At 37.1% G+C, this 21,067-nt stretch overlaps 1 protein-coding gene and 1 non-coding gene across 4 annotated transcripts in view; one reads left to right on the forward strand and one right to left on the reverse strand.

Moving 5' to 3' along the window:
* The window catches only part of LUC7L2 (LUC7 like 2, pre-mRNA splicing factor), a 59,158-nt gene that overhangs the window by 30,646 nt on the left and 7,445 nt on the right, over positions 1-21,067 (forward strand). For all 3 annotated transcript variants that reach the window (XM_054564146.1, XM_054564147.1, XM_054564148.1), the window contains exons 3-8: positions 213-311; positions 4,224-4,334; positions 7,405-7,548; positions 15,604-15,780; positions 17,068-17,159; positions 19,333-19,362. In XM_054564146.1, the coding sequence (XP_054420121.1) occupies positions 213-311; positions 4,224-4,334; positions 7,405-7,548; positions 15,604-15,780; positions 17,068-17,159; positions 19,333-19,362 (653 nt within the window). The remainder of the gene's footprint in view (positions 1-212; positions 312-4,223; positions 4,335-7,404; positions 7,549-15,603; positions 15,781-17,067; positions 17,160-19,332; positions 19,363-21,067) is intronic.
* On the reverse strand, positions 1,046-1,152 carry LOC129063625 (U6 spliceosomal RNA). The gene has a single exon (XR_008528393.1). It is a non-coding gene; the product is annotated as a U6 spliceosomal RNA (small nuclear RNA).

Consider the following 21,067-nt stretch of genomic DNA (forward strand, 5'->3'; position numbering starts at 1 on the left):
CCATCTGTTGGTGGGTAGACTTGATACCTTTTGTTCTGGCACTAAATTTTAATACTTGTCTATGAAATTTGGTAATTTGAAAGTCCATAAACAAAGAAGCATCTGTATGACTTAATATATATATATATTCTGGAGAGTACGGTGGTTTTTAATGAATTTTGAAAAATGTGTTTTCTGTTTAAATAATATGTACCCTTTTTTTCCCCTCCTAGAGAATGGATCTTGGAGAATGTCTGAAAGTCCATGACCTGGCTTTAAGAGCGGATTATGAAATTGCATCCAAAGAACAAGATTTTTTCTTTGAACTTGATGTATGTGATTTTGCTTTAATGGGTTAGATTATCTTTCACAGTAAAACATTTTGAATATGGATTAATTTCTCTTAATAGGAAAGGATTCTTAGCAAATTATTTTCTTGGTTTTTATGAAGGGCAATACTACGTTTAGTAATACCGTGTACTTCTTGACTAACAACATTTTTAAAGGTTTTATTTATTTACTTTTAGAGAGAGAGGGAGGGAGGGAGAAGGAGAAGGAGAAAAACATCAGTATGTGAGAGAGACATTGATTGGTTGCCTATCACACGACCCAGCTGGCGGCCTGGCCCACAATCCAGGCATGAGCCCTGACTGGGAATCAGAACCTGAGACCTTTCTGTTCTCAGGCTGGTGCTCAAACCACTGAGCCACACCAGCCAGGGCCTAACAACATTTTTAGAAAGTACAAGGTGAAACTGGGTAATTTAAGAAAATATGTAAAATTAATGCAGTTTATATGCTCGTAGTCTTTTGAAAATTAAGCATATTTTTCCCAATAAAGTAGCAAGGATTGAGGAAGTATTTATTCAAGCAAATATAAACAACTGATTTCTAGTGCACATAATTTTTACATTTATACTTTTATATGTGTAAATATACACATAGAGAGGGAAGATACTAAAGCTATTAAAACTAACAGAAGAAATGTTAGAAGAGATACCATTTAGGTATTTGAGGGGCTCAAAATCAGACTCTCTCTATATTTTTTTAAATCTTTTTCCTTTTTTAAAAATATGCAGCACTTCATGAATTTGCATGTCGTCCCTGTGCAGGAGCCATGCTGATCTTCTCCGTATTTTTCCAGTTTTAATATAAGTGCTGCCAACGGGAGCACTATTGTTCTTTTTTCCCTATAAACATGAGAATTGTATAAAAATAGGGAAATCTTTTCTTTGTATTTACATAAAGTATACCAATCAGCATTACATAAAACAAACTGGTGAGCATAAGTCTTATGATACTTTTTACCAGTGAGGTAATAGGTGTTTTATTTGGTTTGAGAGATAAAGCAGTAAGTGGGCCTCCCCATCTACTTCTCTGAATTTCCAAGAATTTCTGTTGGTGGAAATGAAAACCATCTATGAAAATATAATTTAATATGGGGCTGAAACAATTGGGAGAAACACCTTAAAGTAATTGGGTTATGATTTAGTACACACTGGGCATAAAATAAGGAGAAATTTACTGTCTAGATGTAAGCGTGTAGATATTTAGGTTATTTTCAGTCTTTTTCTATTTGAGTATGATAATGTATTTTTACATGTTAAGTGTATAGAAAGAGTTTTTAGAAATAGAATAACTGAATCAAAGAATAATTTTGCCAAGTTGCTTGCCATCAAAATTATCAATTTATACTCCTACCAGTCATACACAAGGCCTATCTAGAAAGTATCCAGCCATGTACTATGAAAAATTGAGACATTTATTACGGAGATAAAAGAAACATTGTACATAGGACAGTGATGCCTCAGTCCCCTTCACAGTAGGCACCTTGGAACCTCATACAGTTCTTGGAATTGCCAACAGCTACCCTGTCATATTTTCCTGAATTCATCGATGATCTGAAAGCTCTTCCCTTTCAAAGGTGATGTTCGTTTTGGGAAAAGCCAGAAGTCACAGGGTGCCAAATCTGGGCTGTAGGGGGCATGGGTCCCCTGGCTGATTTGATGTTTCACCAGAAAACTGCACTACACAGGAAGCATGAGCGCATTGTGGTGATGAAGCTGCCAATTGCCAGTTGCCCGTAGCTGTGGCCTTCCGAATCATCCAGATTGTTTGCGTGGAGGAATGTTTAACACAAAATTTGATTCAGATACATTGCTCTACTTTCTCAGTCACGTTGAATACGACAGCCACACAGTACACGTGCTCACTCATTGGCATCTACTGCCACCACTGAGTATGGTGAAGTTGTCATTGTTCACGCATGCTCATTCCAGTCCAGTGCAGCCACTCCCCCACCTCCGCCAGGTTACATCAATGTCACAAAAACCACTCCCACATTAACAGTGGCTGGACATTTTCAGGACAGATCTTGTCCATATGAGGTTATTTATTTCCCATATGGCCACATAGTGTATCGTCGAGGTTTCTTTGCAACTTTGGTAGATGAAATGTGCAATATAAACGTAGTTGTGTTTCTCTTATGAGTTTAAATATATTTCATATATATCTCCTTTTCAGAGAACTGTTGGTGTACAGCTATTTTTTCACTAGTGGCTAATCTTAGATGTTACCATTTTTGGTCGATTTGTACTAAATCTTTACATATTGAAAATTAGTCCCTTCCCTTAAGTAATATGTTGCAGTTTTGTTCCTATTTTTCTTTTGGTGGTTATGGGCCTTGCAGAACATTTTTATGTTGTCTAATTCATTAATCTTAAAAAATCTATTGGATTAATTCAAAAGGCATTCCCTATTCCGAGGTGATGAATTCTCTCCCATAGTTTCTTCTGGTATTTTTATGGCTTAATTTTATTCACTTAAATCTTTGATATTTTCATTTACTCTAATGTAAGGAATTGAGGTATAGATCTAGCTTTCTTTTTCCAGATAGCTACTTACTTGGCCCAGTACTGTTTATTGATTAGTCCACTTTTTCTCTCTCAGTGCTTTGAAATGCCACTTTTCTCTCTCCATAGGGAAATTTTAATAGATTTCTGTTGTAATTTTAAAGATAAAATTTTAAATTAGAAGAGTTAAATTGATTTTTTTTCCCTTCTTACTACAGAGAAAACCTTTAGGTGAGCTTTATTGCTTTTCAGTTTCAAGAAATTCTTGGGTTAACTAACCATTTTTAGAATTCAGTATGTGCTGAGTGAATTTATATTTTTAATTAAAACACTTATGTTTTAAATTAGCTGTATTTTTTGTACAGTAAGATGAAAGTCCAAACTGTTTAACTTGAGAATAAATCTTAAGTTTACTTTTAAATGAATTATTTAATAATAGACATATTAATATATAACTGACAAATGTATCCCATATAAATATGGAATTAGGTTTTTGCAATGCAGTACTGATAAACTTCTCAAGTTTTCCTGTAACATTTTCATTTCGGAAAATTTGAAAAACTATGACATACCCATATATTCAGAAGTAATTATTTTTAACTTCTTTTTTTGCTTCTTTATTTTACAAAGTTGGGATCTTACTGCATATAATATTTTATAACTTTTTTAAAAGATTTTATCTGTTTACTTTTAGAGGGGAAGGGAGGGAAAAAGAAAAGGAGAGAAATATCAATGTGTGAGAGATACATTGATCAGTTGACTCTCATGTGCCCCCAACTGGGAACCTGGCCCACAACCCAGGCTTGTGTCCTGGCTAGGAATTGAACTGGTGACCTTTCGGTTTGCAGGCTAGTGCTCAGTCCACTGAGCCACACTAGCCAGGGCCATTTTGTAACTTTTTATAAGTGAATCCTGTACGTTTTCTTGGTCCCTAAAGTGTTCTATTAAAAACTTTTTTTTAATTACTAAAGATCTAAATTTTTACATATCTGGATCTTGAGGATATTTACAACTTTTCTCCATTAAAAATAACACTGTGAAGAACACCTTTGAATATTAATTTTTCCATATATCTGATTACTTTCTTAAAACAAATTTCTGAAAGTAAAATTGCTAAATTCGAGGACATTTTTAAGGCATTTGATACCTATTACTATATTGCTTTTTTATAAAGGCTGCACTGGTTTGTGCTACCTTCAGTGAGTATTATTTCTATTTACTCTATCCCAATTTGATGATGGATAGTGTTTTTGAGTCATAATTGAATCTACTTTTGTTATATTTTTACTCCCATAGTGGCATTTCTAAAAACTGTAATTTTTGTGTAAAGATATTTCTGAGAAAAACTTGATTTTCTTCCTGGCTGTAATGGTGTTTTAATTAAACTTTGTAGGCTATGGATCATCTGCAGTCATTCATTGCAGACTGTGATCGAAGAACAGAAGTGGCTAAGAAAAGATTGGCAGAAACTCAAGAAGAGATTAGTGCCGAAGTGGCAGCAAAGGTAAGAATTTCAGTCTTTTCAGTAATACAAAATATAATTTCAAATTTTAATTTTTTATTTTGAACAATTACACTCACAGGAGCTTGTAAAGATATGCAGGGAAATCTGAGTACCCTTCCTCTGGCTTCCCCTATTTTAACATACCTTACACAACTATAGTACATTATCAAAGCCAAGAAATTAATTCTGCTCCAGTCCTTGCGTCTTGTTCAGATTTCACCAGTTATGCATGCACACGAGGGGGGCGGGGTGTGTGGGGGTGTGTGTGTAGCTCTGTGCAACTTTATTACCTGTGTAACTTGGATAACTACTACCATAATTACATTAACTGTTACCCCTTTATAGCCACACACCCCGCTTTCCCCTAGTCCCTGGCTATTCTCCATCTTTATAATTGTTATTTCACCTAATATTACATAAATGGAATCATGCAGTATGTATGCTTTTAAGACTGGCTATTTTTACTCAGTACAATTTAAGATTCATGCAAGATGTTGTATCAGTAGTTCATTCCTTTTTATTTCTGAGTAGTATTCCATGATATGGATGTGTTACAGTTTATTCATTCCCATATTCAAGGGGACATTTGGGTATTGGCTAATACCAGTAAAGCTGCAGTAAACATTCATGTACAGGTTTTTGTGTGGACATAAGTTTTCATTTCTCTGGGATAAATACCCAAGAGTGCAATTGACAGGTTATATGGTAAGGTCATTTTTAGTTTTGAAAGCATGTGCCAAACTTTTTTCTGAAGTGGCTATACCATTTTACATTCCTACCAGCAATATGTTAGTGTTCCTCTTTCTCCACATTTGTGGCAGCATGAGATGATGTCATTTTTATTTTCTCCATTCTGAAAGGTGTGTTGTGATATCTCATTGTGGTTTCAGTTTGCATTTTCCTAATGACTAATGACTTTGAACACTTTTTTCATGTGCTTATATGCCATCTGTAGATCCTCGTCAGTGAAATGTCTGTATGTCTTTTGCCCATTTTCCCAATGGAACGTTCATCTTTTAACTGTTGAGTTTTGTCTGTTTTATTCACTACTTTAAAAAAATGTTTTACTGTGAACTTATACACCAAAAGTAGAGAGAAGAGTACAGTGAATCCCCGTGAATTCAAAACTCATCTTTCTGTTGTTTCATTATTTAATATAGTCTGGTACGTTTTATGAAAATGCAGAGTGGAATCCGATTTACCCAGAGAGAGTTCAAATAATAGCATTAACTCTTGTGTTTAGCTATGTATGTACAAAGGAAAATGAATGCCCTTATTTGAGAAAAGGGTTACTTTCAACCAACTTTTTCTGAAAAGTTCTCTGAAGATGGGGACTACAAAGATGGGCATCCTAAAGTACAAGGTATCTACTATCTCATGGTTGACAGGGATCCACAAGTGCTGGCTAGACCCCAAGCGATATTGGTTATCCATCACTACAAAAATGCTGTTTAACAAACTACCTGAAAACTCAGTGACTGAAAACAGTAAGTATTTTTTTAGCTCATGAGTCTACAGTCAATTATTTAGGCTGAACCTGACTGGGCAGTCACTCCATGGGCTCACTCCCATGCCTTTCAGTCCACTGGAGGCTACCAAACTGTGTTCTCTTGGAGAGAGCAGAGGTGCAAAAGCATCAAGCCCAGTCAAATACCCCTTCAAGCCATCCCTTGTAGTATGTTTGCTACCGTCCTGTTAACCGAAGCCTGTTAGTCATGTGTCCAAGTTCAGATTCGGAGTGTGATGATACTTCGTAAAATAGCAAAAGGCATGGAAACAGGGAAGGGTGAAGAGTTCTGGGCATTTATACAATCATTCCATGACAGATATTTAAAGAAAAATACCACTTTGTTAAAGAGGTAATGACAATAGAGTTGGTAATTTCTTTGAGGGGCAAGTATCTTGCATTGAAGGAAATTTGAGAAATAAAGATGATTGGCACATTAGTTTGTTGGGATTGCATATCCATATCAAATTAGAACCTTCTTTGCTAATATAATTGGTCACACAGGATAAATACTTATTTGTTGCCAAAATAAAGACTATATATATGTATCAAGGGCTATTAAAAAAAATGAACTAGGTTCCCAGGATTATGGTGGTGCTGATGAGGAGGAGAAGGAGGCATATCAAATCCCAAGGCAAGGATTAATTCCAGCATTAAGACATGGACTAAGGGAGAGGAGGTGCCGCGCTGATATACTGAAAATCAATAATGTGCTGCACAGTGTATATGCAAGGCACATTTTCTCATTTCTCACAGCTTTGTGAGATAGATACTAATCTCTACTTCTCAGATAAGGAAGTAGATTCAGGTGAAGGAATATGATCACAGTTGCACACTTGGTAACTGATTTGGCCATAAGCCAGATCTGTTGGGCTCTAAAGCCTCATCTTCGCTTGAAAGAATATTCACCACTTTATTTCTTTAACTCATATTTGAGCTTATGCTATTTGACATTGGAAATACAAAGATGGAAAATATAGCTAGCTACCTTTAAAGCAACATGATATATACATAAAAATTGTCAAAAAAGACAGGTAACACAAAAGAGGATATGGCTCTCTGCTTCTGTGTTTAAGTGTGAAGGTGAGATGTGATTGATCAGGAATGCTTCACAGAATAGACTATTCACTAGTCAGGCAAGGGAGGTAAGGGAAACATCTCAGAAGGAGGGAACAGTATATGCAAAGTCACAGAGGCAGAAAGCAGCATGGTAAGTTTGGGAAACTGTAGACTTTGGTTGTTAACTGAGGACACAACAAGAGATGATTTAGAAAGGTGCAGGTTATAGAAGAAAAGCTATTTTATACTTGGAATATGTTGCCAAAACAGAGGCTGGAAAGTAATAGTTATATAGAGACCACACATATTTCTGACCTCACCAAAGTGAAGGCAGGCTGAAAATATCCCAGTGGCTCACGGATTCATTTGATATGCTCAGAAAGCATTATTTATACTCATATTGCCTTGGGTAATTTAAGTCTTTTCTGAGCATTTCTGAAATATTTTGAACTTTGATACTTTCTCTGCTTTTTATTCATGATTTTCTTTTCTCTTTCTTTCTAGGCAGAACGTGTTCATGAGTTAAATGAAGAAATTGGTAAATTGTTGGCCAAGGTGGAACAACTTGGAGCTGAAGGGAATGTGGAAGAATCCCAGAAAGTAATGGATGAAGTAGAGAAAGCACGGGCAAAGAAAAGAGAAGCAGAGGTAACAAAATTCTTAATGTTGGTATGCAGAACCTTAGTATCTGTACTTATAGAACATATATTTGACTGGGAATATTGAAAAGTTATTACTATTAAGAAATTAAACCAATTTAAAAATATTAGTTCACGTCATACTAGGGGTTATGTATCAAAATTAATGGTTTTTGGAATTTAGAGCCATTGACATGATGAAATGTATAACTGGTAAATAAGTAAACTAGCTAGTCACATACACCAGATGCACAGTCACACACACAACTGCGTGTACCTGGTTGCCATGATACCCTATCCCCCATTCTATTCCCATGTGACTATAGCACCTTCCCTTCTCTTCTCACCTTGGTACAACCTGCTCAGCACCTTGAGAACCTCCTCTCACCTTTCCACAGCACAGGTTAAACTCTGACATCCTGCAGACAGCTCTATTTTGTTTGGCCCAAAATTCTACTTTGCTTTTTAGAAAATTGAATGCCCAAATATGGGATTGTATTCTCTGTTTCTGCAGTAGTCTTTATGGTGTCTAGCTGCATCATGGCTGGGATTAATTTGTTATTACAGCCTGAAGGCTGAAGTTTAGGTCATTGATTTTAGACCATTTAATGCTTTAGGTTTTCTTCTAAGCACAACTGTAGCTACATCCCACGTGTTTTCATGGTGGTTTTCATTTTAATTCGGTTCAAAATATTGCTTACTTGCTTGTATTCCTTGTGATTTCTTCTTTTGACCTATGGGTTATCTAGGAATATCTTTAGTTTTTATATATTTGGTGTTTTTCCCTAACTTGTTGTTGTTATTGTTACTGATTTTAACTCTGTTGTGGTTAGAGAACATCGGTGGATTTCTTTTCTCTCAATTATGTCAAAACTTGTTTTGTATTCCTGTATATGGTCTGTCCGGCAAAACTTTTTCTAATTGATTTTAGAGAAAGGAAGAGAGAGAGAGAGAAACATTGATTTGTTGTTCCACTTATTTATGCACTCGTTGGTTGATTATTATATGTGCCCTGACCAGGGATCAAACCCACAACCTTGGTGTATCGGGACCATGCCCTAACCATCTGATCTACCCAGCCAGGGCTCTGGTGAATGTTTTGTCTGCACCTCAAAAGAATGATACTCTTCCTTGCTATAAATGTGTATAACGTCAGTTGAGTCGACATAATTGATTTGTTCAAGTTTTTATATCCTATTGATTTTTTGTCTACTTATTCTGTTTACTGAGAGGAGTGTTGAAGTCTCCCAGCTGTAATTGTGGATTTGTCTATTTATGTTTTCCATTTTGGTTTTTTTTTTGTTTCATGTATTTTGAAGCTGATGTTAATATATATTTAGGACTGTTAAATCTTTTTGATTAATTGAACCCTTAATATTTTTGTGAGATATCTTTTTATATTCCTGGTAATATCCCTTGTTCTTAAATCTTTTGTTTGATTTTAATAAAGCCTCTCTAGCTTTCTAAGTTACAGTTGTGTACTATAAACCCTAGAGAAACTCCAAGGGGGAAAAAAGGTATTATTCATAGTGGAAATAAAATGAATTCCTAAAAAATACTTAATCAAAAAGAAGGCAGGAAGGATGGAACAAGCAACAGATTAGAGATACAGAAAATAAATATGAGGATGCGAAATTTAAACCCAGTGTACAAGTAATTACACTAAATGTAAATGGCCTAAACAGTCCACTTAAAAGGCAGAGATTGTGAGACTGAATTTTTTTTAAAAAGTAGGATTTAGTTATAAGCTAGCTACAAGAAATGCACTTTAAATATAAAGACAGATTAAAGGTAATAGGATAGAAAAAGATATGCCATGTAACCATTTTTGATAATTTTAATGCCTTAATGTTTAGGGTTTTTTAAATGTAATTTATGAGTCCAGACAGTAAACATTATGAATTTTAAAATGCAGAGTATTTTATAGCTAGTTTATTTCTCTGAAAGACTCCCAGGTAATGAAGCCAGTGAATATTGTTACTTTGCTACACATACAATTGCTTAACAACAGGACTGCTTTCTGAGAAATTTTCTGTTAGGCAGTTTCATCGTTGTGTGAATATCATAGAGTGCACTGAAACAAACCTAGGTGGTACAGTTTACTACACACCTAGGCTGTATGGTATAGCCTATTTCCCTAGAAGGAGGAAAAATAATTTTTCCTCTGCCCTATTGGGCTCTTGGCTGAGACATCCCTGTAATAAAAGACAGATTAAACAGAGAAAACCAAACAAAAGCTTACTAACATGTATGCCTCCTCTATACAAGGGAAAGACCCAGGAAAACTGAGTAACTCAAAATGGCTGACTACCTTAAATACCATCTTCAGCCTAAAACAGAAGATACTAGGGTTGGGGGAATCAGTTCGGGAGGTTTCCAGGGAAAGCACAGTAAAACCAGGGTGGTAAGGCAGTCATACAGATTGAAGTCCTCCTTTGCATTGAGTTCTAGATATAAGGTCAATAAGGTCATTCCCTTCTTGGTATCTGCATACCCTTACTAGTGCAGATTTCCCTTACAAATATGTCCTTTACAAAGGGTAACTTCTGTTTGATTTTTAGAACTTCTCCCATGTCTGCTCTCACTTAAAATTAACCAACCTAAAATAATCTTTATGCCAAATACCCATATATTGGGGTGACAAGTTCTGTTCCGTTACATCTCCTAGGCTTCAAACCTGTACAGCACGTTACTCTACTGAATACTGTAACAGGGACAAGTGTTTGTGTAATGTGTTAGGGTGGCTGTAGACATTTTGTGGTTCCATTATAAGCTGAAGGGACCACCATTGTACATGCAGTCCATCACTGACCAAGATGTCATTGGCGTACGTGATTCTTCTGCACTTTTCATAAAACTTCATAAATATGTACTTGAAGGTTTATAGTTGACCTTTGAACAATGCAGGGGTGCATTTCCTGCCCTCCACAGTAGAATATCAGCTTATAAATTTTGATTTCCCAAAAACTTAATTGCTAATAGCCTGCTGTTGCCTGGGAGCCTTATTGGTAACATAAACAATTGATGTGGTAACAAACAATTGATGAATACAGATTTTATATATTATATGTATTATATAATGTATTCTTACAATAGAGTAAGCTAGAGAAATGAAAATACATTTACAATACTATACTGTATTGATATTGTAAGTTTATGTCATCTGTTTATAAGATGAATCATCTTCAGTGCCTACATTAGTACTATCTTACATGATACAAAACACTATATATTTAACATATTACTAACACCAGACTTCAGAAATGAAAAGATAATGTGAAAAGAAATTTATCATTATTTACAGGTATAATAATTCATGCTAAAATAATGAACAAGTAGCAGTATGATTGTTTTGTGATAGCCTAGTGCAACAATTTTCAACCTTTTCCATTTCATTGCACACATAAATTACTAAAATTTTGTAGCTTGCCAAAACATGCATTTTTTGTAGATCTAACAAAAAATGGTATAATTTTGATTTATCCCCATTGAATGGCTTATTGTGTTGGCTGTTGTCTTTTCTTCTTTTTTTTGTCCTCACCTGAGGATATATGTATTGATTTTAGAGAGAGGGGCCGGGATGGGGCCCGGGGAGGCGGGGAGAGGGGGAGACCCGTTGCATCCTGTACATGCCCCGAGCGGGGATCCAGCACGCAAGCTAGGTGTGTGCGCTGACTGGAGATTGAACACACAACCTTTTGGTGCATGGGATGATGCTCCAACCAAGCTACCTGGCCAGGGCTGTTGTCATTTTTCTTTTTTTTGACAATCTAAAGTAAAAGAAGTCAGTACCCTTGACTAGTCAGGTATTGCATGTTTTAAAAATCCTTGTGACACACCACTGCAAAATTGCTGGCCTAGTGTAATCGGTAAGATTGCTTCACAGCCTAGCCTATACACTAATGAATCATTGTAAAGTTTTTATGGCATACAGTATTTCAGTTATATTCATGATATGTATTAGAAACAATGTTACGTTCTTCTAAAAAACTACTTAACCTGTGATGATAGGCTAATATGCAGTTTCTCCAATTATGAGAGAGGCATACTGTATGGTAATGTAACTCCTTGAAAGTAAACTTATAAAACAGACAACTAACATATTATGTTTTCTGTTAAATATCACCCACTTTATGCCTGTGTAAGGATAGGCTCTCCACTTCCATACAAGTCTTGTGCACGGTGTTCCACATGATGATGACCTAGGCAGCGGCGATGACCAAAATTGTTTCATGCTACCGTATTTGCAGTGCACTTACTAGACTTTTTACACGAAAGCACGTGGAGTTTATGAACTGTAAGCATGAAGATTATGTCCTGTTCATTAAGTGGAAGTGGACTATCATAAAGGCCTTCACCCTCACTACCTTCATACTGAGTAGGCTGAGGAGGAGGAGGCAGAGGAGGAGTCTTGCTTTCTCGGGGTTTGCAGAGGCAGAAGCCGTAGACGGGGAGGCAGGAGAGGCAGGCACACTCGGTGTAACTTTTGCAAATACATCATAATCTCTGTCTGGCTTTTTTGCTTTTTCATTTCTCTGAAAATGTTCCTATATGGTACCAATCCTCCTTCCACCGTTTGGTTTCATTTCAGTGCCCAGGTCATAGAAGGGTCCATGTCATAAAAGAAGTCAAACACAGCCTTGAACAATTGAACACTTCTGCCAGATTATCTCATGTCAGTTTGATTTCTGGCTCTGCTTCTACCTCTTCCTCCTCATTGTTTCGTTCTGGTTTGGAAGCACTCCTCTCTTCATTCCTCTGGTGTAATTGTTGCCAATTTAGACCGTCTAGGCTGTCACTGTGGGGACCCGGTCCCAGGGAAGTACCCTCTGTCCTTTCAAACATTCGTTCTCTGTTTGGCATCGCCAAGCCACAAACAAAACTGAAGCTGAGCATTCAGCAGCAAAAGCTTTATTCAGTGGACAGAGAATAGAGAGGCGGAGTTGAACCCACAGATAAGCTCTTCTTTTTACGGAAGTCTGGGGGAGGTTCCTACGGGAGGGGGACATATACATTGGTTTTTGAGGAATGGGCTGGTCTCTTCCCTTAAGTGGGGCACCACCCCTTTTCCCCTTTTATATGGTCCCAGTCAGATCTGTCATGGCACCAGTGGGGTGGCGGTCAGCATGCTAATGTATTATAATCGGGGGGTAAGAAGGTTCAGGGTCTCTTGGAGGTCATTTTTGGTACCATCTTGGTTCAGGCCCACTCTGATTGGTTTTTGTTGTTCTGGCCCTCTTCCTTCTCTCAGGTTTTTCCTGTAACTGAAATGGGAAGAAAGTACATAGTTTTTGACAGCTTGGGGGGCCTACAAGGCATGGTGACAAAATGTCCATTAGCTCTTGAATTTTCCGAAGATCCCTATCGTGAAAACCTTTGATTCCCCCATCTTTTTTGACATACAGTCTCTTTCATGATTGCCTGGTTGTTGTAAATCCTGTGAAGTCATGCACAACATCTGGACAGTTTTCTCCAGCAGGAATTTATTGATTGGGGCTTGATGGCTTCCACTGCTTTTTCTGTAACAACGATGCACCTTCAGTGGTGTAATCCTTCCAGACTTTCATCATGTTCCCTCTGTCAGGGTTCTCTTCCGTAGCGTTGGTGATCCTTTCCAGAGAGGCCCGTGTGTGATGAGCCTTAAAGATTCTTGCGACTCCTGGTCTAGAGGCTGGGGTAAAATATGTGGTTGAGGGCAGGTAGACCACTTCAACATCTTCAAGCTGACCTAATGGGGTTCTGAGTCGCCAGGGGCATTGTCTCATATCAGAAGAAGTTTAAAAGGCAGTCCCTTGGTGGCAGTGTACTTTCTGACCTCAGGAACAAAGCATCAGTAGAACCAATCCAGAGAAAGGGTTCCCATTGCCCAGGCCTTCTCTTCTCGTACTTGTGCAGCTGAATGACTGGCAGCTAGTGTTTATCTTTTCCCTTCAAGGCCTGGGGGTTAGCAGCTTTTACCCGACTGCATTTGTACAATAGGGTAGTTAGCCTGTCACTTCCTGCCTTAAATCCTGGTGCTCACTCCTCTGCCTTGCTAGTGTCCTCTGTGTCATTTTTTCTCAGAACAGGGAACTTCCATGTGCATTAAAAACTTTAGACATTCTCCTTCTCCTCAGTGATTTTCTTAATGGCGTCTGGAAATTGTCTGCTGCTTCTTGGTTGGCTGAAGCTGTTTCTGTTATCTTGGCATTTTTTAAACAGCCAAACCTCTTAGAATTATCAAACCATCCTTTGCTGGAATTCTTTAGCTTTACATCCTTCACCTTCATTTTGCTTTAAATTGTCTTAGAGTGAATGACTTTGCTTTTTCTCAAATCATACTAGAGTCTGTAGGTATGCCTTATAGCAATCCTGTACCCACATGAAAGTTGCATTTTCAATATGAGATAAAAGAGTATTTCATTAAAAAACTCAAAGATTTTTGCACCTGCTGGTGTAGCTACAGTGACAGCCTCATTAATTCCCTTTTTTTTTTGTTTGGTTTGGTTTGGTTTGATTTTTGAACGCTGGTTCTTACACTGGATTCATGTACCCCAAAATGGTGGGCAGCCGCAGCTGCAGACCTCAATTTATGACACCTGTCAAGCACCTCAGCTTTTTCTTGTAAAGATGTGACTCCTCTCTGCCTATTGGGAGCACTTCCAGAATCACGAGTGGCACCTCACATGGGCCCCATGGTGTTATTTGAGGTTTAGAGAATTGAACTAAACATGATGAAAACAGGAGAGAACCTTGAGAGATGGCTTTTTATTGTGATACGCAGTTTACTGGAGAGACAAACTACTTGCACATTTGTTTTGTAAAACGTCCTTCAGTTTGGGTTTGTCTGATTTTTATTCCTGCTTAGATCTTTGACAGGAATACCGCTGAAGCAGTGTTATACCCTGACAGGAGGCACGTGTTAGGGGTTTGTCCCGTTTCTGGTGATGTTGCCTATTTTTCTGCTGTGCTAATAAGTATTTTGGATTGACACTCTTGAAACTGTAAATATTCTGTTTCCCATCACTTTTTGATTCACAGGTTATTAGAGATTTTTGTTTGAATTTGACTCCCTTTTAAAGAACTTTTCCTATAGATTCTGTCCAGCAATATCCACTTACAGCTCCTTAGTCAAAGCTACATGGAAGCTTGGAACTGTATTGTTTTTACCTGTGTATGCTGGCTGCCTCAAACAAAAATCGGAATTCTGTCAGTAAGGAAAAAAGGGTACAGTGGATACACAAACCTGCTAATTATTAATTACTGTATTTTGTTAATGAACGTTATATAAATAAAATGGTTGAATACAAGCCATCTAAATCTCAGTAAGGCATCTTTCATCTCTTATCTTAAAGAACTACTGCTTTTAGTAGGAAGTTTATTATTTGTATGCCCCATCCACATTTCCAAAGGAGGGAATGATCTGTAGGAGAGAAGGCACTGGAAGGAAGCTGTAATAGTATACAAGATGTGCGTTCCTTCTCTGCAAGCATGGGCGACTTCCTTGATCCTTGACTGATGTGTAGTTTTGGGATTGTTACATCTCTTTTTCTTTAAAAAAAAATTATATTATGTTTAAGGGGAAGAGAGGTAGAAAACAGGGAGAGAAACATCGATCAGTTGCCTGTCGCGTGCCTGCAGCTGGGGACCAGGACTGCAACCCATGACGGGGAATCAGACTGGCAATCCTTTGCGCGTTGCAGGTTGATGCCCAACCCACTGAGCCACATCAGCCAGGGCTCATTTTTAACAAAAATGATAGGAAACAGAACATTGCAAAATGTTGGGAAAAACCGTTTCTGGAAAGTGTTCTATATCATGGTAAATACAGTACAGTTCTTGGCAAAAAGTATTTGTGGCTCTCATTTATCTCCAGTATGATACAGATCATACTGTATGATCTGTGTCAGGATGAGGTCCTGACACAGAATCGTGGGTAATGGGGAATCTGTAATGTTCAATGACAAAATAGCCATGCTTTTGCGTATTCATTAGAAAACATTACATTCATCAGAAAAATGTATTTGTTTAATTGTATGACTTTGAGTGAGGTTCATATGAACATTGTTTTTCTTTCGTTTATTAGGAAGTTTACCGGAATTCTATGCCAGCCTCCAGTTTCCAACAGCAGAAACTTCGAGTCTGTGAAGTGTGCTCTGCCTATTTAGGGCTTCATGATAATGACAGACGACTGGCTGATCATTTTGGGGGTAAACTGCACCTGGGATTTATTGAAATAAGAGAGAAGCTTGAAGAATTAAAGGTATATTGGTAAATTATATCTCTCACTTTATCCAATTTAGTCACTCATTCTTTTGATCTGTATTAAATGTCTTTTTTCAATAGTATTCTTGACTGTGGGTTTTATTAAACAATTCATACTAAACAGTGTAGATTTTAAATTGAGATACCATCTGGTTTAATGGATGATGTTTGAGAAGCAGACCTTTAATTACTGTCCCCTTAGTCTCAGAGGTAGTGGTTGGATATGATTAGAAAGTAGGAGTCTTGCAAACTGGTTCTGAACTAATTCTTTTCTACAAAGTTTTGTAAATTTATTTTTTTAATTAATAATGTAATATTTACTTTAAAAGAAGATTGAAAAAGTGAGTCCAATATTTATTTGAACTATCTTGCAGTTCTTCACTAAATAGAAAGCCTGTAGGCCCTCTACTTTTATTTAACACTCCTGCCCCTGTTTCAGAAAAGGAGTTAGAATGAAACCTTTTTATTCTTTCATTCCTTTTTACTGAATTTGTTTGAGTGACACTAGTTAACAAAATTACACAGGTTTCAGGTGCACAATTCTAGAACACATGAATGAAACCTTTTTTTTAAAAAAGGACAATCACTGTCAAATACGTAAGCTCTTGTGAGAAAGGCAACACAGTTCTTACTCATCTGCTGAGCTCTTATAAGAAGATAAGCAAACAGAAAAGGTATCTCTGATGAGGTAAACACAAGCAGAGTTCTTGGTATTCTGAGTAGCTAGGATGATCTCACTCAGCTGAGTTATTTTAAATGACAAAATGAGTTTCACTCTAGCAAGTGGTTATTGGACTCAAAAGTGGCACCTACTTGGGATTCTTTGTGAATACCTAGCTAGCAACAGAACTGTTTAGCGTTTCACTTGTGTTTTTAAAAGCGATAATATCAGGATAGTAATTGGAAGAGGCAGAAGATATTTCTGTATTGGAAATCATTACAGCATGGTGATTTATAGTACATGATTTCTTTTAAAAAATATAACAGTACTAGAAAACATTCAGAGGAGAAAAATTTTTATAGAATTGATTTTGAAATATCATGAAGTCATGGGGGACTAAGAAATTTTACACATGTTCCCCAAAAGGAAAGCTTTTGGAAACCAGGCTTATAAGCCTAATGATGGTACCTGTCAAAATTGAATTGTTATCAAGCAGATTTTGATGTTACTTGTGTGATACCAGAAACCAGATACGGTGAAGTATAGGATAATGCTCGTTAAGAATGGAACCAGTAAAAAATGCTCCTCATTTATTACTATTTAAACTGTCATTGTTTTTTAAAGAGAGTTGTAGCTGAGAAGCAGGAGAAAAGAAACCAGGAACGCCTGAAGCGAAGAGAAGAAAGGGAGAGAGAAGAAAGGGAGAAGTTGAGGAGGTATGGAGTAATGGATTTAATAGTCCAAGCATCTGAAGTTGAATAGCCCTGGTTCTAAAAAAGAGATGTGATTGCTACAAGATTTCAGACATTAATAAATCTGGACATGGGAAATTTTTGTTTACTTTTTAAAATGTTACCATGCAAAAACAATGTTTATGTAAGAATGTTAACTAATGGCCATTTAAGTCAAGGTGTTTTCCTTCAAAATGTGTGGAAGAGGTATAATAAAGAGCGCCTTACATCTTTCTGTTTTGTAAGACATGGAAAAAAGCCCTTTTCTAGCCCTCTGATTTTCATAACGGGCTAGATTTTACCAGGTTGTCACAGAACTATTTTTATTTTTATGATATATTTTATCCTTGATAAAAGGTTTGGTGTCTTTGTTTTATCGATTATTTTGTATTTTTATTCTGTAGTTCTTCAATTCTAGGAGCTATAAGCTATTAACATTTTTATTTAGTAATAGATAAACATACATAATTATTTTTATATTGGTATTCATTAGTTGATAGAATCACATAACTCTTTGTATTTACAATGTTTAAATGTTCTGGATCACTTTCACCCATTGGCAACAAATTGTGTGGCACTGTGTTGGCAGCGTTCTTTGTACCTCATGCTCACAACTTCTTTAACAACTTTGGGACAGACAGGCACGCCACAGAAGATTTTCTGATAGCTCTAATTTGTAGTGCTCCCTTCATCGTGTCATATTACACGTCGGAAATTTAAACACCTTTTCGTCAGATGTGCCTCTGTAGCATGTGAAGGGTCACACCAGCCTTCTCCATGCTCTGAGCGCTGTACACTCAGTCTGTTTCAAGACGTTTGAACTCACTTCCTTTGTGTTTCGTGGCTTATGGCACCGAAATGGCAAAACGAAACACAGCTGCGGGGGGAGAGCTTCCCATGAGGGAAGTGCTGTCATCCCTCCGCCGGTGGGACGTGCTCTTCACTTCCCAAAAGTTTTACCTCAGAGCTTCACCGCTGTTCTCTTCCTGTACGTTCAGATGGTCATGTGGCCCAATATTATAATACTTAAAACAATGTAAATGGCATTAGAAATCTCAGTTGAAGTTAAAATTCAACTGAATGTAGTGCCACTACATAAATGGCTCAACTGAGGTGAGTCACATGAGAAGAAAAGCTCTTTGCAGGACTGTGCTCTCCCATTTGTTGCCTCCTGGCAAATTTCATTTAACAATGATTATAAAATATAATGTACTTCAGTGCGGTCTTTAAAAAGTTTCTTAAATCTCTGATCTCGAGGAAATACTGTGACTAAGTATGGATGATGAGGAAATGGCGAGTGAATTCAAAATTACGCAAGACAGAATTGCAGCTATGGTTATTGAAAAGGAGAATGATACAAATTACTGTCACTGAGTGGGATTTCCCAGGCACTGGACTAAGAATTTGCTTCTAGTAGTTCATCTAATCCTTACAACCCTCCTGTGAGAGTTATTTATCCCTCTTCTACAAATAACAAACTGCACTGAGGGAGAATATATATCATCTGCCAGCGTCACATAGATGGTGGGATGGTGGAACCAGAGTTGAAACTTCCATCAGGCTGAATGCAAAGCCATGCTGCAGCCATCTATACAGTCTCCACAAAAACATTCTGGTAACTCTGGTAACTATAATATTGGCGATTACTATTTATTGACTGTTAACTGTGTGCTAGGAAACATAAGATTGTTCTGTGTAAGAGTGTTATGTGTCATGTTAAGAAACATGTTGTGAAATCAATTTGGGTGTTGCAGGGATTATAGTTTGAGGTTGTACATCCAAAGTGTATGCATCTCAGATTGTAGAAATTTTACCCTGTTCCCAGTGGTAAAGAAGAAATGACAGAGATATAAATAACAGAATTTTTCCAGGATTGGAAGGTGGTTTCTGGAGAATTAGTGGGTTGTAATGTGCCGTGTTTTAGTCTCCTAGGAGCATAGCCTCTTTAAGAGCCAGACATCCTAGTTAAGAGAGCTAATATGCCAAAATGGGGAAGTCTGTAAAGTTTGTGGTACATTTTTAAAATTTTTATGTGCACACACACATGCATGATATTTATAAAATAAAATTAAAATCAGGAAAAATGTAATTTTAACAGCACATTGTTCTTATTCTCATTTATACTTTTCTAACAGTCGACTTTTTTTTTTTTTTTAAGGTCTCGATCACATAGCAAGAATCCTAAAAGGTAGGTATAGTACAAGTATAAGTAGTAAAGCTGTGTTTTTCAAAGATAATTGATCTAGATTAAATATCTTCTACAAGTGAATTAGAGTACATATAGATTAGTGCATTTAATTTTTTTGTAGGTCAAGTTTGAGCACTATTTGAGAAGAAACTAGTCAGAAGATACTCATGCACTACAGTTCAGTTTTATCAGAGGAAAATTATATACAGTGCCCTGGAGTTAGAGGGAAGGCTAAAAATATTTCAGGATTTTATTTTTTTTAAATTTTATTTATTCATTTTTAGAGACAGGGAGAGGGAGGGAGAAAGAGAGGGAAAGAAACATCAGTGTGCAAGAGAAACATTGATCGGTTGCCTCTTGCACACCCCCAGCCAGGGAGCTGGCCCCCAACCCAGGCATGTGCCCTGACCAGAAATTTAACCAGCAACCTTTTGGTTTGTAGGCTGGTGCTCAATCCACTGAGCCACACCAGCCAGGGCAGAAAATGTCTTTAAAATTTTCTTTAGAAGCTCAGAGTAAATATGTGACAGGATTTATTTTTTAAAAATCAGTTTGGGTGGAACATCTAAGAAAACACATTCTAAGGGGTTATACCTGTTGAAACTGTAAGTAGGTTAAATAGTTTAATACATTTTTGAATGAGGGGTTTGTGGTGGGTTATAAGGGGAAACTAAAATGTTCAGTTTATGCCTCTATCTTAACTTTGTATAAGCTTATTGCTTATCCCTTTGTAACTGATCACAAAATCTTTCAAGGGCACTTGGAGCCTTGAAGAAGAAGGCATCTCAGTAACACTTTTCATTGACTTTTGGATTTAATATTCGAGGTCTTTTTGAAACCTGTTTTTACAACTTTTACTACTTGAAATATTTTTTCGGTCTGAGAGGTGGGAAAACATGGTGTAGTTCATCATTATTAATTTTTCACTTGCCATTCTCATTCTTATCCATGAACTTTTGTCTGTTCCCAAATACCATTATTCCTCTTGTTTGGATCACATCTATTTGAAACGTTCTGAGAACTCTTTAAAGAATAACTGCTTCCCAAGAACTTTTCCCTGTAAACTAGAGCATTTGTCATTATGAAAGAAATGTTTATTTATCTCCTTACTTTTAGAGAGGGGAAGGGGAGGTAGAGAGGGAGAGAAACATCAGTCAGTGCCTGCACATGCTCCATCTGGGGACAGGGCCACAACTCAGGCACGTGCTCTGACTGGGAATCAAACCGCTGACTTTTTGCTTTGCAGGGCAACACCCAACGAAGCCACGCTGGTCAGGGTCCCTTAGTGCTTTTTTCAACTGTTTTTCTAAAAACTAAAAAACTAAGACATTAATAAACAGAATCTGTTGGGTTAGCTAATTTATGTTGTGAATATCTCAAATCCAGAATGAGAAGTATGAACATTAAGCGATGAATCTGTTCTGTGTACTGGTTGATGAATGCAAGCTGGTTACTTATGTTGAAAAGGATATTTAAACTATCTGTACATCTTCACATAGACCAGAAATTTAATTTCTACCACTCTAGTCCAAGCCACCTCTTGCCTCAGGATCTTACCTGGTCTCTCACTGTTATACTGCCCGTTCCCCTTCTCTAACTCAGTCTGTTTTTCACCCATCACCCAGAAAGAGCGTTTTAAAAAGTGAAATAAATCATGCCAGTTCTGTTCAAGTATTCGTCTTGAACCCTTTCAGGTCCTCCAAAG

The sequence above is a fragment of the Pteronotus mesoamericanus genome, unplaced genomic scaffold (assembly GCF_021234165.1).
Source record: "Pteronotus mesoamericanus isolate MK-2021 breed Mesoamerican mustached bat unplaced genomic scaffold, CSHL_Meso_final scaffold_85, whole genome shotgun sequence".
NCBI classification, from domain to species: Eukaryota; Metazoa; Chordata; class Mammalia; order Chiroptera; family Mormoopidae; genus Pteronotus; species Pteronotus mesoamericanus.